The 16,394-nt window shown below is 45.3% G+C and overlaps 1 protein-coding gene across 12 annotated transcripts in view; it reads right to left on the bottom strand.

Moving 5' to 3' along the window:
• Nucleotides 1–689: 689 nt before the first annotated feature.
• Nucleotides 690–16,394, bottom strand: part of LOC148900574 (pleckstrin homology domain-containing family A member 7-like) — a 99,376-nt gene continuing 83,671 nt past the window's right edge. For 6 of the 12 annotated variants that reach the window (XR_016114469.1, XR_016114471.1, XR_016114473.1 and 3 more), the window contains one exon: nt 9,318–9,452. Coding sequence is in view for 3 of the 12 variants with exons in the window: in XM_088992393.1 (XP_088848519.1) it covers nt 9,307–9,452 (146 nt within the window). In the remaining 9 variants the exon portion in view is untranslated. Of the gene's footprint in view, nt 11,668–16,394 lie in introns of all 12 variants that reach the window. The other 6 variants (XR_016114476.1, XR_016114470.1, XM_088992393.1 and 3 more) reach the window with 6 other exon arrangements.

The raw sequence follows: 16,394 nt of genomic DNA, 5'->3' as shown, positions 1-16,394 counted from the left end.
CCTTTCAAGTGAACAGAGAAGCACGGATTAGTCATGTTGAAATAAGAAGTGCAACATGCCAATTCTAATTATCGCATATGGTTTTTAGGGATGTCCTAACATGGCCTCGATCAAGCAGATATAAACATGGGCGTCACTCACTGCACTAGACGTGGACCATTTTTTCCTCGTCATTTAATGTAATGCGATACCAAGCCTGCCATCATTAGTCCATTTTTTAAAATCATGTTTTAGTAGAACTAAGAGTGAACAACGGACTTAACAACCAGCAGCACTGTATATTATGACAAATTCTTCCAAAAGTATTGGAACAGTGAGGTCATTTGCTTTGTTTGTTGTTATGTGCCGAAGGCATTTGCATTTCAGATCAAAGAATGGCAAAACAGCTTCCACTTTTTTCGCTTGATGAAATTGTTTGGTAGGGGTTTTGGGTCTTTGCCTTGCTGCACAATGAAGCTTCTCGTGATTAGGGTAGGTCGCTAGCATTTTCTGGTAACTTGCCAGACAAAATGGTGACAGAATTCTGAATTCATTCATCATCAATTTAATAATGTGCATTCCAATACGTTTCCTCACCTATATGTATGCTCTGAGAGGTCCCTGTTCTAAGGTTGGGGGAGCAGAGACCTATCAGAGCAGAGGTCTGTCCATTAGCGATATAGGCCCAGAGTTACCAACACAATTTTGGTTCGATGCCGAAGCTCTTCGGATGAGGAGCGAAACTTCCGACACCTTCAAAGAAGTAGAGATGACAGCTGAAGAAACCTTTTCCTCGATGGACCACTCCTGTATGACTGAGAGCCTACACAGACATATTATTTTACGTATTTATGAAGTACAAAACCAGAGGGCGGGGGTGCTGGAATGAATGAATGGCATCTTTATTCATTGCAAGGGGGAAGTGTTTTGAGTCAAAAGTCACTCATGTTAGATAGCATACGGCAGAGGGGAAAATAAAAACACCCCTCAAAAACTATGTCTCTCGAGGCTTCCCCGGCATCACATCTACAGATATTTTCAATCTACACAAATGTCTATTCTAGCGGAACTCAGGGACTCATGTAAAAAATCCAGCCGATTGCTTGATTATTCAACGGTAAAGTCACTAGGATACTCAGTAATAAGATCCGACATTGCAGCATCACGGAAAAATGTGAAGCAACTCACGACCCAAGTTTCTTCCGCTGTTTTTGTCACATCCCCCATAACACTTCATCCCCCAAAAAACTTTTGTGTATTATGAATACATTTCTGTCCGGGCAAGAACACCTTCAAACACGTTTTTACTGCAATCAACATTTCGGCTGCTAAATGATAGTCAAGAACAAACTGAATTGTTCTGCAGCTGCCCAGGTATGTTTCGAAGGCTAAATAAGATTTTATCGGAGTATTTTTCCCGCCGTAACAAAGACTGATATGTTCCCTCGATGCCATGCTGTAGATCCTGAGCATTTATTGTCTTTTCAAGGGAGTCGCTAAATGAAGTAAATTTCACTCAGCTCAGCCTGTGTGTGCACGTTTGTGTGTATGTATGTGTGTGTGCGTGCGTGTGTGTGTGTGTGTGTGTGTGTGTGTGTGTGTGTGTGTGTGTGTGTGTGTGTGTGTGTGTGTGTGTGTGTGTGCAGCTGATTAAAGAGGGGGCCTCTGGGGCATTTGCTTCATCGACAAAGCAATCACTTTTATGTGGAAAAAGCCCCATTCGCTGTAGGTATTGTAAAAGCCTGCCGTTTAAGGAGCGCAAGATGAATTCATTGTTTAATGTAACGCAGCACCTTTTCAATACGCATTTATTGATGTCTGGCTGAGGGGATTGCCCCTTCAACGCATGACTTCATATTTAATACTGTTGTATTATTCCTCGAGGGTGATACGCCTCAACATTCAGCTTTGTCAGAAGATGTTTTAAAAATATTGTTTTACTTTTCGCTCAAAAAAGTCAGCGTTGAGCTCAACTGCAACCCAGCTTTCTTCTATTCTTTTTTTCAAAGCGAGCGCAAAGAATATTCAGGGAATCCAAGCTCTTCAATTATTTAGCAAATCACTATTCCGTTTCTTACATATTCAAAAATGTACAGTATGTGAAGCTTGGAAATGATGAAAGAGCATAATGTACTGTTTCAAAATCAAAGCACCTATGCAATAGGTCCTATTGCGTCAGCCTCCTTGGTTTTTGGTTTGTCCAAGTGGACCACAATGAGAATCCCTGCCGCGTGCAAAGGAAGCACCAACTGCATTTCATAATCCCCAAAACGATGATGGAGAGTCACAATTGAATTCATGGCGAGGAAAAGGGAATGGCTGGGAATGAAACGCTTCTGTTTCTCTGTTGGGAAATGCGGCGCTTTAATAGGAATGTGCTGAACAATTTGCACACGAGAGCAAGGTCGCAAAATTCTCCGCACGGCCTCTGACGTAGCAAAGAATAAAAAGCTTTCAACTGAATGTCAAGTGCTCGATAAACACTCGCACAACTCGCTTCCGCTATACTTTCTTATTTATTTATCACCTTCATTTCCATTTCGACAAAAACGTGTCTCCGGCATAAAAGAAAGCGTGTGACAGGAGAGGGAGCATCATGTGTCTTGGTTTTTTTTATACAAGAGCATTTCAGAAGCCAGAAAGTATTTAGTCAGGCATTACGGTGGGAGGCCTTGATTGTGTTTAACAGAACATGACCCAATTATCATAATAGGCCCCTCTGCCATTCCCTTTGAAGTCCAGAGCAGAGAATAACAAATGTATACGAACCAGCGGCCAAACGTCAATACACGGAGATGCCACAAAGCTCGTGGGAGGCCTTGAATGCATTTCTACACAAGGAGGGGAAAAACATCCCTTTATTTTTCTTGCCGAATAAGCGGAACGGAGGCGGTGCGGGGCCTTTTTTTGCCACCAGGGCCAGTGGGCGCTGTGTGGCCTCTATCCTGCAGGAGAGATGCAGGCAGACTGGGAAGGTTGAGGGAGGATGCGGCTGCACCCACTGTGGAGCTGAGGGAGGTGCATCCTCCCTCTCAGGTGCTTTCAAAGCGCACCGCGATGCAGACCGCACTATGTCAATAGTCGCCAATTAAACATAAAAGTGCGAGGAGGTGGAAAATCCTGTGTGTGTATGTGCGTGCGTATAGATGTGTGTGTGTGTGTGTGCGTGTGTACATGAAAGGACGTAAATGATAACTGAAACCTAATAAATGAAGCAATGCCTCGACTTCCAAAATTTGTTTGTTCCTAACTACTCTCAAAACACTCGCACCGTTGGTCCTCATGTCTCAGACCGCTGATATTATGTTCAGATAGGTCTGTCTTTACATGCCGATGCTCAATTCACGCACACGCTCAATCAGTATCAACCTTTTCTTCCATTTTGTCCCTCGTACTCGTGAGCCACATACAGGACTGATAAAAGTTTTTTGACAATGGCATTTACCGTATTTTCCGGTGTATAAGGCGCACTCAAAAGCCTTGACTTTATTGGAAAGATGACCCTCCGCCTTATACGCAGCAGCGCCTTATATGTGAAGTCATATCGAGCCACAACAGGTCTTGCAACTACTGTCAACATCCGCCGACTGCAATTTCCCCTGTATAAATAATAGTGCGTAACTGCAACCTCTACTGTAGCGCCTTATAATGTGGTGTGTCCTATATTTGGAAAACATTTATCTATTTATCTATAATATTTTGAAATTAGTTTTCATTCATTGAAGGTGCGCCTAATACTCATATGTATGGAAAAAAAATTGAAATACACCATTCATTGGTGGTGCGCCTTATACACCGGAAAATATGGTAATCATATTTGAATGAATGGTAATTACGCAATCTTTGAAATCCCATGCAAAATATGTGAAATGTTATTCGATCTGGATATAAGAAAAAAATAAAAGCCAACAGAGGATGCTCAGTGTTAGGTGGCATATATGTACATTATATTGTTTGAAATTACACCCCCCAACCCCGCAAATCATCTTTCTTTGTGATAAAAATCTACAACTATAACAGATTCAGTTCCATTTGTTTTTTTATATTATGTACATGGACAAACAAGAAAAATAGCCACCTAAAAATAGTTCCGTTCTATTTACAACGTAAAGCTCAAAGTGCAATAGCTTATATAAAAAAAATATTGTTTTTTAAGAGTTCAATGCTGCAGATTTCTTAAAATCCATTCAGAGGTCGTTGATGTTGCATGAGAAGGTGTTCTACATTCATATCGTGATGTGCACAAATATATCGAGGATCATTTAAAAGCGTCTTCTTCTCTTGGACAATCCTGACGTTTGTTGCCGTTGTCGTATAGGACCTCAGTGTCCAGAAATTGCTTGTGCTGAAAAAGATAAAACAATAGAAAACAATAGAAAAAAGAGAGTTGTTGATTCAATATTCAACTGTAGAGAGCACTTGGTGTTTATCTGAAGACAGTAGTCGATTCAACAAGAGGCCTGATTTTGTTTTTGCAAACATTGCATAAGGGACAACTTAGACTGACTTATTGCCTAACTCATTTGCTAGGCAATAAATCATCGACAGCATTGACTGTGTTTGTAAGATATACTGTACGTATCAAATACTTTCCAAGAAAAGCAAAATGAGAAAAAAACGTTTTTAAAGTTATAATTTACGGCAAGGTTAGCAATGCTAGTTTGTAATTGTAGTCATTATTTTCATATTGTATTTGTGTGTTTGACCGTTTGTCCCAAAATGCATCACATATTTGAAATTCATAAATTAATGTATACCTGCACATCATACATTACAGTATACTCATTCCTTTCGTACCCATGAACTATGGTACCACTGTGTACCGTAAAAACTAGGGACCTTTTTTTCCTAGGCCGATTCCGATATTTGGCAAAGTAAAATAAAATGTTGATAATTGATTAATTGAACAGTTCTGATGTTAGAATGTCATTGTGTTATATTATAATACGTGAACAAAAAAATCAATAACAAGTCATCTGATTTTTAATTCATTCACTGCCATTCACAAATTAATTCTGGAATTGAAAATATGACGTAATGCACCATTCCCATCCATTCTATTAATGTAGCCACAAGGGGGCACAAGCCAGTGTCTTATTGTGCCGGTCCCAAGCCCAGATAAATACAGAGGGTTGTGTCAGGAAGGGCATCCGACGTAAAAATCATTGCCAAAACAAATATGCGAATCAAACCTCTGAATCCCATACCGGATCGGTGGAGGCCCGGGTTAACAACGGCCGCCATTGGTACGTTTGACTCCCAGGGTGCCAGTGGAAAATTGACGACTGTGGGTCGAAGAAGGAGAGGAGGGAGGTATGCCCGGAGGAAAAGAGAGAAATGGAACGCCAAGAGTATAGAACTAAGAGTAGGAACTTTGAATGTACGAACAATGACAGGTAAAGGTCGAGAGCTGGTTGACATGATGCAGAGAAGGAACGTAGACATAATGGGTGTCCAGTAGACCAGGTGGAAAGGGAGCAAGGCTAGAAGCTTAGGGTCAGGGTTTAAGTTGTTCTATCATGGTGAAGGCAGAAAGAGAAATGGAGTTGGGGTTATCTTAAAAGAGGAGTTTGTTAGGAATGTCTTAGAAGTAAAAAGAGTATCAGATAGAATGATGAGTCTGAAGCTAGAAATTGAAGGCGTGATGTTCAATGTTGTTTGTGGGTATGCCCCACAAGTAGGATGTGAGCTGGCGGAGAAGGAGAAATTTTGGTTGGACTTTGATGAAGTCATACAGAACATCCCGAGAAGTGAGAGGGTTGTAATTGGTGGAGACTTCAATGGACATGTTGGCGCAGGAAACAAAGATGATGAGGAACGCTGAAGGACAGATGGTGGTTGACTTTGCTAAGAGAATGGAAATGGCTATTGTGAATACTTTCTTTCAGAAGAGACAGGAACATAGGGTGACCTATAAGAGTGGAGGCAGAAGTACACAGGTAGACTACATTTTGTGTCAACGGTGCCATCTAAAGGAAATCAATGACTGCAAAGTAGTGGTTGGTGAGAGTGTAGCCAGACAGCATAGGTTGGTGGTGTGTAGGATGACGCTGGCAGTGAGGGAGATGAAGAAACCAAAGGCTGAAGTGAGGACAAAATGGTGGAAGTTGAAAAAGGAAGAGTGTTGCATGACATTTAGGAAGGAGGTAAGACATGCACTGGGTGGGCAAGAGGTCCTTCCAGATGACTGGCGAACTACAGCGAACATAATCAGAGACACAAGTCGGAAAGTACTTGGTGTATCAAGTGGAAGAAAGGTAGATAAGGAGACTTGGTGGTGGAACGGGGAGGTGCAGGAGTGTATACAGAGAACGTGGTTAGCAAAGAAGAAGTGGGACACTAAGAGGACGGACGAGAGTAGACAGCAGTACAAGGAGATGCAGCGCACGGTTAAAGTAAAGGTGGCACAGGCCAAACAAGAGGCCTATGATGACTTGTATGGTCGGCTGGACAGCAAGGAAGGTGAGACTGATCTTTACAGGCTGGCGAGACAGAGACAAAGATGGTAAGGACCTGCAGCAGGTTCGGGTAATTAAGGATAGAGATGGAAATGTATTAACAGGTGCCAGTAGTGTGATGGCAAGATGGAAAGAGTACTTTGAAGAATTGATGAATGAGGAAAATGAGAAGGAACACAGAGTAGAAGACGTGACTGTTGTGGACCAAGACATAGCAAACATTAGCAAGGATGAAGTGAGGAGGGCGCTGAAGAGGATGAAGGGGGGAAAGGCACTCGGGCCTGATGATTTACCAATCGAGGTATGGAAGTGTCTTGGAGAGGTGGTGGTGGTGTTCCTGACTGGGTTATTCAACAAGATCTTAGATGGTGAACTAAGATTCCTGAAGAATGGAGACAAAGTGTACTCGTGCCCATTTTTAAGAACAAAGGAGATGTGCAGAGTTGTACTAATTACAGAGGAATAAAGTTGATGAGCCATACAATGAAACTCTGGGAAAGAGTAGTTGAAGCTAGACTAAGAGCAGAAGTGAACATTTGTGAGCAGCAGTATGGCTTCATGCCAAAAAAAAAGAGTACGACAGACGCAGTGTTTGCTTTAAGAATGCTGATAGAGAAGACAGAGAAGATCAGAAGGAATTGCATTGTGTCTTTGTAGATCTGGAGAAAGCGTATGACAGGGTGCCCAGAGAAGAGCTGTGGCATTGCATGAGGAAGTCTGGAGTGACGGAAAAGTATGTCAGAGCGGTGCAAGACATGTATCATGACTGTAAGACAGTTGTGAGGTCCGCTGTCGGTATGACTGAGGAATTCAAGGTGGAGGTGGGCCTCCACCAGGGGTCAGCTCTGAGCCCCTTCTTGTTTGCTATGGTGATGGACAGGCTGACAGACGATGTTCGACAAGGATCTCCTTGGACCATGATGTTTGCAGATGACATTGTGATCTGTAGCGAGAACAGGGAACGGGTGGCGGGGAAACTAGAGATGTGGAGATATGCCCTGGAAAGGAGAGGAATGAAGATCAGTCGTAGCAAGACGGAATATATGTGTGTCAAAGAGAGGGATCCAAGTGCAAGAGTGATGTTACAGGGAAAAGAGATAAAGAAGGTGGAGGATTTTAAGTACTTGGGGTCAACTGTCCAGAGCAATGGAGAGTGTGGAAAAGAGGTGAAGAAGTGTGTCCAGGCTGGCTGGAGCGGCTGGAGAAAAATGTCAGGTGTGATGTGTGATAGAAGGGACTGGAGACAGTGCCACTGAAGAAAAGGCAGGAAGCAGAGCTGGAGGGAGCAGAGCTGAAGATGTCGAGGTTTTCTTTGGGAGTGACCAGGTTGGATAGGATCAGGAATGGGTACATTAGAGGTACAACTCTGTCAGAGATATGACAGTCAGACACCGTGGACAGAGACTCAGAACCAGAAAGATTGTCCCCACTGCCGGCAGGAGACGCAGTCATCAGATGACATACGTCTGAATTGTGCGCCCCTCTGCCAAGCTATTTATTGAGAGTATATGTAAACTACAGTGATATATTAGTAAACATAGTTTTCTTGATTTGCATACCACGCCTCTGGGCGTTCTGAGCAACAACATATGTAGTATGTTGTTGTATGCAGTAAAACATATACATTTTAATTGGTTGTCTTTTCCATGAACTGATAAGTTTGTAATCTGGCGCTTGTGTAGGATGTTTGAGCCGTAAATAACTCCGGTGAAAAAGGAGTATCTCAAGCCCTAAATTCTGTGCAAGGCCGGACCTTCTAGAATCTTGATGGAGACGACAGTTCATCGTGCCGTATCTGTTTCACTCAGATTTAATGTGGCCATCTGCGCTTTGACTGTAGGCCCATTGTTTAGTTGGTCAGCAAAGCACGGCACTTTTAAACATGATAAATTATTATTCTCCATCATTCCCACCTCTTAATCATTTTTAAAAGTGATAGCAAACATTATCTTGACAGTGATCGTGGAGTGTGAAAAAATGTGGAAAAAAAAAACAAAATAGTAAATATAATGGCATATATGTGTCTATACTATTGGGATATATGTATATAGGTAAAATACAAGACAGAAGACATTCCCCGCAATAGCCTAACAATCAATGGGAAGCATGTATGTATATATATACCCCCCAGTCCCACCTCTTAATCACATATTTCAAAGTTGCATTTTCATTAGTCTGATTATATGACTGGAGTGTCATTTTAAATTACTGTTCAACAAATTGCTCATTGATGACAGTTTCAAAATCACGGTGGGCATTTGGAAACAGTTCAACTTAATTTGAAGACACCAGATAATAACCAATATACCTAAAAAACATATTTTTCTTTTTCATTAAAAACAAATTTGGGAACATCTCTCATTTCATCCCCGCCCCTTTTTTTCTCTTGGGAAAAGAACAACGATATTGGGATAAAATGTACGTCAGCATGCAATCCGATCTTAGCATGCAGAGAAAATCCAGATCGGTCCCTCCGTCCAAAGGCCGTGAGATACGAGTTCCACATCGCTTGACTCCACACCCCTAGATAGGCTGCGTGACTGGTCCCTCTGGTCATCTGGAGGCCCCTTCCGTCACCAGCCTCGACGCGTCTGTGGTAGCCGCCTGGTATGTCATGGTCCAGTCTGCTCCTGAAAATAATGGACGAGAACACAAAATGAGCGTATGTCTCCTCAATGAACCATTCTTTGAGGAGCGCCTGGGTCCATGCATTTACATGGAGCCGGGAGCTCTCGGCCACGTTCCACCTCAAAAGGCGTGGAACCCCTGGCAGAATTTACGGTGACCCTCGAGCCTGAGTAGCGCAATTGGCACAGCCTCAAACCATTTAAAATATCTCTCCAGGTCACCACCATATAATTCCTAGATTCTAGTCACTGTATTGTATTTCGATCTTACCGTGGTTTTCTGATGAACCCCATTTCCCCCGTCTGGAGTCTCCAACCGTTGATACAAACCTTCCGTCTCTGGCCACTCCGTCTGCAGTCCCCCGACTCAGGAATTCACCCAAACCGTCTGCAAGAAGGTGGTTAACGTGGAAAAAAACAAAAACAAAACAAACAAAAACTATCTTTCCCCTTAAACATTAAAAATCTCCAACTACATCGCCTGAATCAGCATAGGAGTTGATCTCCCATCAACTGCTTTCTGTAGCACCTTCAAAAACCCTTACCATCTCTTTGGCTAACCCGTCTCCGCCTAATATTCTAATCAGGAAACAATTCATACACAACATCAACAACTGTTTATCCTACTTGAATATCATTGACAACTGCACCCAATCCCCACTCTAACTGTTGAAACTTTAGAGTTCATATTGATGAGCACCTCTCTTTCTACCATTCCACCCAACACCCAAATTACCAAAACCGCATTCTTCTACCTTAAAAAAAAGTTTTCTAGTCTCCGCTCTGTTTCCACACACTGCTGCACACACCACCATAAATACTCCCACAATCAAGGCCTCATCTGATCTTTCCTGACCCCCACCAAAACACTCTGTCCCGCAGCCCCCAATCCTCTAACACAAATCTTCTTGACATCCCCGCAGCCAGACTCAGAACTGGGGGGCATCCAGCCTTCAGATAGATAGCCGCCCCCGCCCATGGGACGCAACCTCAAAAACTAAATTGTTCCATAATGTTTTTTTTTCATGTTTTAATCTCGTTACTCATGCTTCCTTTTAGATCGATTTTGGCGTCAATTAAGTATGCTTGTCTTCAGGCGTACATTTAATTTAGCATTTTTAGCTCTTGTGAAGCATCTATGAGTGCAATAAAAAGCGCTTTCAAATTACATTTATTAATATTATCATCATTAATCTATGAGTCACTTGGTGTGGCATATAAACCATCTTTTCTTTTTATTCTTATTTCCTGTTCGCTTCGCTGACATTGTAAAAATTTTCGAACTAAGTAGCCACTGTGACAATCGGGATCATTCTAACAAAAACAATGTGGCCATTTTTTTTTCTGTTTGAAACCATTTGCCGAATGCTGCCGCACATCTGACGCATGCTGGATATATTTGTTCGATTGGGTTCAATTGCATGCTGGTGTCGGTCAAAATGTTGTCGATCTCTCCCCCCACTCCTTTCTGAAAAAGAACAGAAGTTGAGGCATTTTAACAAAACTACCAAAATCAAGCACCTCCAATTAGTCAGTTTGCATGAGGGTATCGTGTAAACCCCCAAAAACCATGCAAATTGGAATTTTTCTTTCCGTTTGGGATCGTAAAATAAAGAAAGGTCAAATTGGCCACAGAGTGGCTTCCAAGCAACAAAATCTCCTATCATGCAGCGAGAAAAATCCCATCTTCACACCAAGATAAGTGAATGGGAAATGTCCACGTATAAACATATAATGTCTGAAATTGTCAGTCAAAATTTCACTTCTGGAAAATTTGATTTAAACTAACAATTTTTTCCCAAAACGTTTGCGAAAAACAGTTTTTCAAACTATTGAGACACAGCTCACGAGGCATTTCTAACAATTAACATTACCAACCAATGAGCTTCCTGATAGGTCCACACAGCTGCCACATCCTCCACACACCTTTGGAAATTAGAATAGGGATCAATGTCGTTTTCGAATGTGTCAAAGGCATTGTGAAGTGGGGTGATTATCATGAGGTCGGTCGGGTCATGTGGAGGAAATCAAGGGATCAAAGCCAGTACTGTTGCAGGAGTTCAGTGGTTGCAGTGGAGTTGCATTGTGAGAGATTGTTCATTCAGAGTCCTTTTCTGCAGCAAATCATGCTTCAGCTTTCTGAGGTTCAGGTCTGTGATGCCAGCAGCAAGCACTTTCAGTTGAGTTTCCATCCCAGGGAGCAGGTGGGATGTCTCTTGGCTTTGTGGCTTGATCGCTGAACGGGTGGCAGCAAATGTGTTTCAGCTTTCTCAAGTTCATTTCTTTGAGGCCAGCAGCAAGCATTTGGAGTTCAGTTTCTATCCCAGGGAGCAGGTGGGATGTCTTGGCTTTGCGGCTTGACAGTGCTGTGGACATCATGGAGCTTGTCTGAACGGGTGGATGCAAGTGGCTGTGCATTCAGAGTCCATTTCTTTCACGTCACCACAATTTGAACAGCCAGCTTGATTTCAGAGATTTCCTCGCACACGCCCTCAGGCACTCATCCTACCGCCCCACAGCCATGCCGCCTTGGTCAAGCCTTTGCGGCCAGCCGGCCATAATTTCGAAGTGGAGCGAGAGGGATGGGCCAGCCGTGCTGGAACCTGGACACATTAATTTACATTCGGTCAGATTTTTTGTTTGTTAGTTTTTTCTTAATTAGAAGAGCATAGCTTCCCGCAAATTCCCTGAATGTGTGCGGCGCAACCAAAGACGTTTCTATCTTGTCTTCTCAAAAATGTGACAAGTTGATTTGTAGCCTGGACATTCCCACAGTCACCTTCTCGGCCTTGATTCGGGATCACTGCACATAAAGTAACATTCAAAAATGAATTTGTCAGGTAGCGCCATCTGAGGTGGAGGAGAGATAGAATTGAGTTGGCATTTCTCAAACATCACTTTGCACTTTACAGATCAAGTACGGTGGCCACACATTAACTATTTCCATAATTTCAATAATTTCAATAATTGAATCAAATTTATACAGGCTGAATCTGATCCCACAGTCGCATAGCAGTTACCAGTTCGAAAATATAATTGGTATCATTATTAATTCTTCCTTACTTTTTTCTTTCTTTTTATCGATCGCCGAGCCAGTTCCATCTGTTACAGTACGAAGGATCATGCTTTTATCACGTTTATATTGTATTAATTTACTCAAATTAATCAAGCTTTAATTGTTTCCTTCATCAGTGTCTTAGCTCAGTCAGATAGTTTCAAACTAACATACTGCATGGGAATGCACACTGTTTGTTTCACTTTCACCCCACAATGAATGGTGAGTCTTCTACTCTCGACACCTGCATTGTAAATTTTGAACAGAGTGACAGGTCGCCCTGATAAGGAACCACTCACAGAGAAAGCCAGATCTTGCTCTTTTGCCATAAAAGACAACTTCCTGATTTAATGTGAAGGAAATAACTACGGCATCTTAGTTTTCTCATCTGAATACTTGTATGTTTAATATCTGTTGAACATATCTTGTCACCTCTTAAAACATTTTGATCTTCTTTTTCAATTTGGTCAACTTTTTGGTGAACAGCTTGTCGCGCTTGAATGTTTGTCATCCTCCCCTTCTTGTGATTTATGACTGCATGAGGAGCCCCTCACACATTGATTAGAGTATTTTGTTAACAAACGCCGTGTAAATTCTTCTTTTCTTAATCCAATCAATATCCTCAACCCTCACAACAGTGTTAACAATTGTGCTAAACCTTATATCACATTTTTGGTGAGCTCAGGTATTCTTGCCTACAGGTTTAACCCATCAACTCCTTATTTCTAATCTAATTCGTTCAGTCTAGATGTACGTGTGGCGTCACCGGTGCGCACCGCAGCTTTAAGCTTTAATGTCTTTCAATTCCTTGATCTCCTTGATGTGCGTCTCACCCTGACGCATATCACAGGCTTGACAATGGTATAAAAGCAGCTGTCGTGGGACAGGGAGATTCAGACTCATCCCGGACTCAGACCCAGACAGACGCACCGCTCGCAGAGACCTGCTCAGCATCGCACGGAGTTTCACAGCACAACTTGCTCGACTCTACGCCACGATCAAGCTCTGCGCATCATCTGCCTGGGAGATCTGACAACGAACCTACTTACAAATAAAGAAAACCATCAAACTCTTTATTGGCGAGCCAGCCAGGAGCATTTTTTTTCCCTCCTCCTCAGTCCAATCAACTCTCCGAATGGAAAGAGACCAGATTTCCGCCGTCTCCCTCAAACTCCCCCCCCCCCTGGCACAATGACATGGACCTCTGGTTCCAAGTGGTGGACTCCCAATTCGTCAACCGTGGCATCACCCAGGAGATCACCAAATTCCACTATGCGATCGCTGCCCTCACTCCGGAGTTGGCTGGCCGTGTGCGGCGAGTCATCTTCGATCCTCCGGCTGAAAATCCTTACTCTGCCCTGAAACAGGAAATCCTGAGGCAGACCACCCTCACGGAACACCAGAGGTATGTAGCCTTGAGGCATGACGTTGAGCTGGGGGACAGCCGGCCCTCCCAGCTCCTGCAACGCCTCGAGACGGTGGCGGGCAACAGCCTCAAGGACCAGACTTTCCTGCGGCATGTCTTCATAGAGAAGCTGCCCCCGAGGATCAAAGCAGCCCTGGCGACCACACCACCCGACTCTACCTTGCAGGAGTTGGCCGCCCTCGCCGACAAAGTTGCGGAGGCGTACGCGGGGCAGCCTACCGTTTCTGCCATGCAGCATCCTCCGACGCCAGGGCCCTCGACTGATGCTCTGCAACTGCTCGTTGACGAGATGCGTGCCCTGCGAACGGAAATCCGGGAACGCAGCCACAGTCGAGAGCGCCGCCGTAGTCGCGGACGCCGCTCCATTTGAGAGCGCAGCCCAAGCCGCGACCGGAATCCATCCAGCGCGGACCCCGACCTGTGCTGGTATCACCAATATTGGGGTGACCGGGCCAGACGATGCAGTGAGCCGTGCAAGAGGTCGGGAAACGGCCCAGCCAGGGAGTGAACACGGCTTCCCACTTGCCTGGCGCCTCCACAACCAGCCACATATTTATGTCCGCGACCGCACATTGGGAAGACGATTCATGGTGGACTCGGCTGCTGACATCAGCGTTCTGCCACCTTCCCCTGCGGAGCGCTGGTACCCTGACGCTGGAGTGTCTCTGCAAGCTGCCAACCGCACCACCATTAAGACGTATGGCCAACGGTTTCTCAACCTCGACTTGGGCCTACGTCGCTCCTTCCCTTTTATCTTCACCATTGCCGATGTTCCTCACCCCATCCTTGGCGCGAACTTCCTGCACAGGTTTGATCTGTCCGTCAACATCCGCAGGAAGAGGTTGACTGATGAGACGACCGGCCTGTCCGTGCATGGTAGGACGGGCAACCCTGCGCTTCTTCATCTCTCGCATGTACCATCTCCTTCATCTTCTCCATTTCTCACGCTCCTTCGACGATTCCCCGACCTGACCAACCCCAGTCGGACGACTCTACCTGCTCCCGACGTTGTTCACCACATTGTGACCACTGGTCCCGCGAAGTTTCAACGTTTTCGCCGCCTTGCCCCGGCAAAACAACGGATTGCTGAAGCCGAATTCAACCACATGCTTCAGCTTGGTATTATCCGTCCATCGGACAGCAAATGGGCCTCCCCGCTGCACATGGTCCCCAAGGCGAAGGCAGGCGACTGGCGTCCCTGCGGTGACTTCCGAGCACTGAATTTTGTCACAGTTCCTGACCGCTATCCTCTTCCTCACATCCACGACTGTGTGTCATTCCTCCACGGACAAACGGTGTTCTCCACCATCGATCTGGTGAGAGCCTACCACCAGATCCCTGTCGCGAAAGAGGATGTTTCGAAGACGGCCGTCACCACCCCATTTGGCTCATTTGAGTTTCTCCGTATGCCATTTGGCCTCCGGAACGCCGCGCAGACTTTTCAACGCTTCATCGACTCGGTCCTGCGCGGTCTTGACTTCTGTTGTGCCTACATCGATGACATCCTCATCGCCAGCAACTCCCAAGACGAGCACCTGCAGCACCTGGAAACGGTTTTCAAGCGTCTGGACGAGCACGGTCTGGTCGTCAACTCCGACAAGTGCGTTTTTGGCCAATCCATGGTCAAGTTCCTTGGTCACCTAGTCGATGGCAAAGGAGTACGCCCTCTACCCGGCAAGGTGCAGGCCATCCATGATTTTCCCACACCCAGGACGGTAACCCAATTACAACGATTCCTCGGGATGGTAAACTTCTACCGACGCTTCATCCCGAACTGTGCTGAGGTTGCCCTGCCACTAAACTCGCTGACTGGCAACAGGAAGAAGCACGTTCCCGTCGACCTCTCCTCCGAGCAATTGAAGGCTTTTCAACGGCTGAAGGATCTCGTGGCTGATGCAACACTCCTAGCCCGCCCAAGCCCCGATGGTCAGTTGTCTCTCATGGTTGACGCCTCCACGGTTGCAATCGGTGCGGTTCTCCACGACGGCCTCAATGGTGACTGTCGCTTTTTTCTCCAAGGCCCTCCAGCCGGCCGAACGCAGATACTCCACCTTTGGCCGGGAACTTCTTGGTGTCTATCTCAGCGTGAAGCACTCCCGGCACTTCATCGAGGGTGGACGCGTCATCATCTATACCGACCACAAGCCACTCCTCTCCGCCATCCCCTCGGCGTCGACAAAGTACCTGGAGCGAGAAGTTAGGCACTTGGACTACCTCTCGCAATTTGACCTTGAGTTTCGCCACGTCCAGGGGGCTCAGAACGAGGTCGCTGATGCCCTTTCTCGAGTTGAGATCAACGCGATCCAGTTTCCCGACGGTCTTGACTACGATGAGATGGCAGCAGCTCAGGTACGAGAAGGTCTGGCCGACCATGCCACCGATTCCAACATCATCGCTGTCCCTCTACATAACTCTGGCTGCACAATCCTGTGTGTCCAATCTTTCCGGCGGAAGGTGTTCGACTCTCTGCACAGTCTTTCTCATCCTGGAATTCGTGGCACGACCAAGATGCTGGCGAAAAGGTTTTCCTGGAAGGGACTGCAAAGAGACGTGCGAGACTGGGTGCGTGGCTGTCTACGGTGTCAACGCTCAAAGGTCCAGCGCCACACGAAGTCACCCATGGGAATTTTTGACACGCCGGATGCCCGGTTCAGTCACGTTCATATAGATCTTGTCGGACCCCTTTCCCCCTCCCGTGGCTTTCGGTACTTGTTGACTTGCGTTGACCGCTTCACCCGATGGTGCGAAGCCCTTCCCTTGTCCGACTGCGGGTCCGAAGCTGTTGTCGGTGCGTTCCTCCAACATTGGGTCGCCCGCTTTGGGTCACCGAAGACCATCACCACCGATCG

Source organism: Hippocampus bargibanti, linkage group LG03, assembly GCF_051943395.1.
Source record: "Hippocampus bargibanti isolate YZ-2025 linkage group LG03, ASM5194339v1, whole genome shotgun sequence".
NCBI lineage: Eukaryota > Metazoa > Chordata > Actinopteri > Syngnathiformes > Syngnathidae > Hippocampus > Hippocampus bargibanti.
Note: the sequence above shows the minus strand (reverse complement) of the source record. Positions and strands in the feature narration are given on the sequence as shown.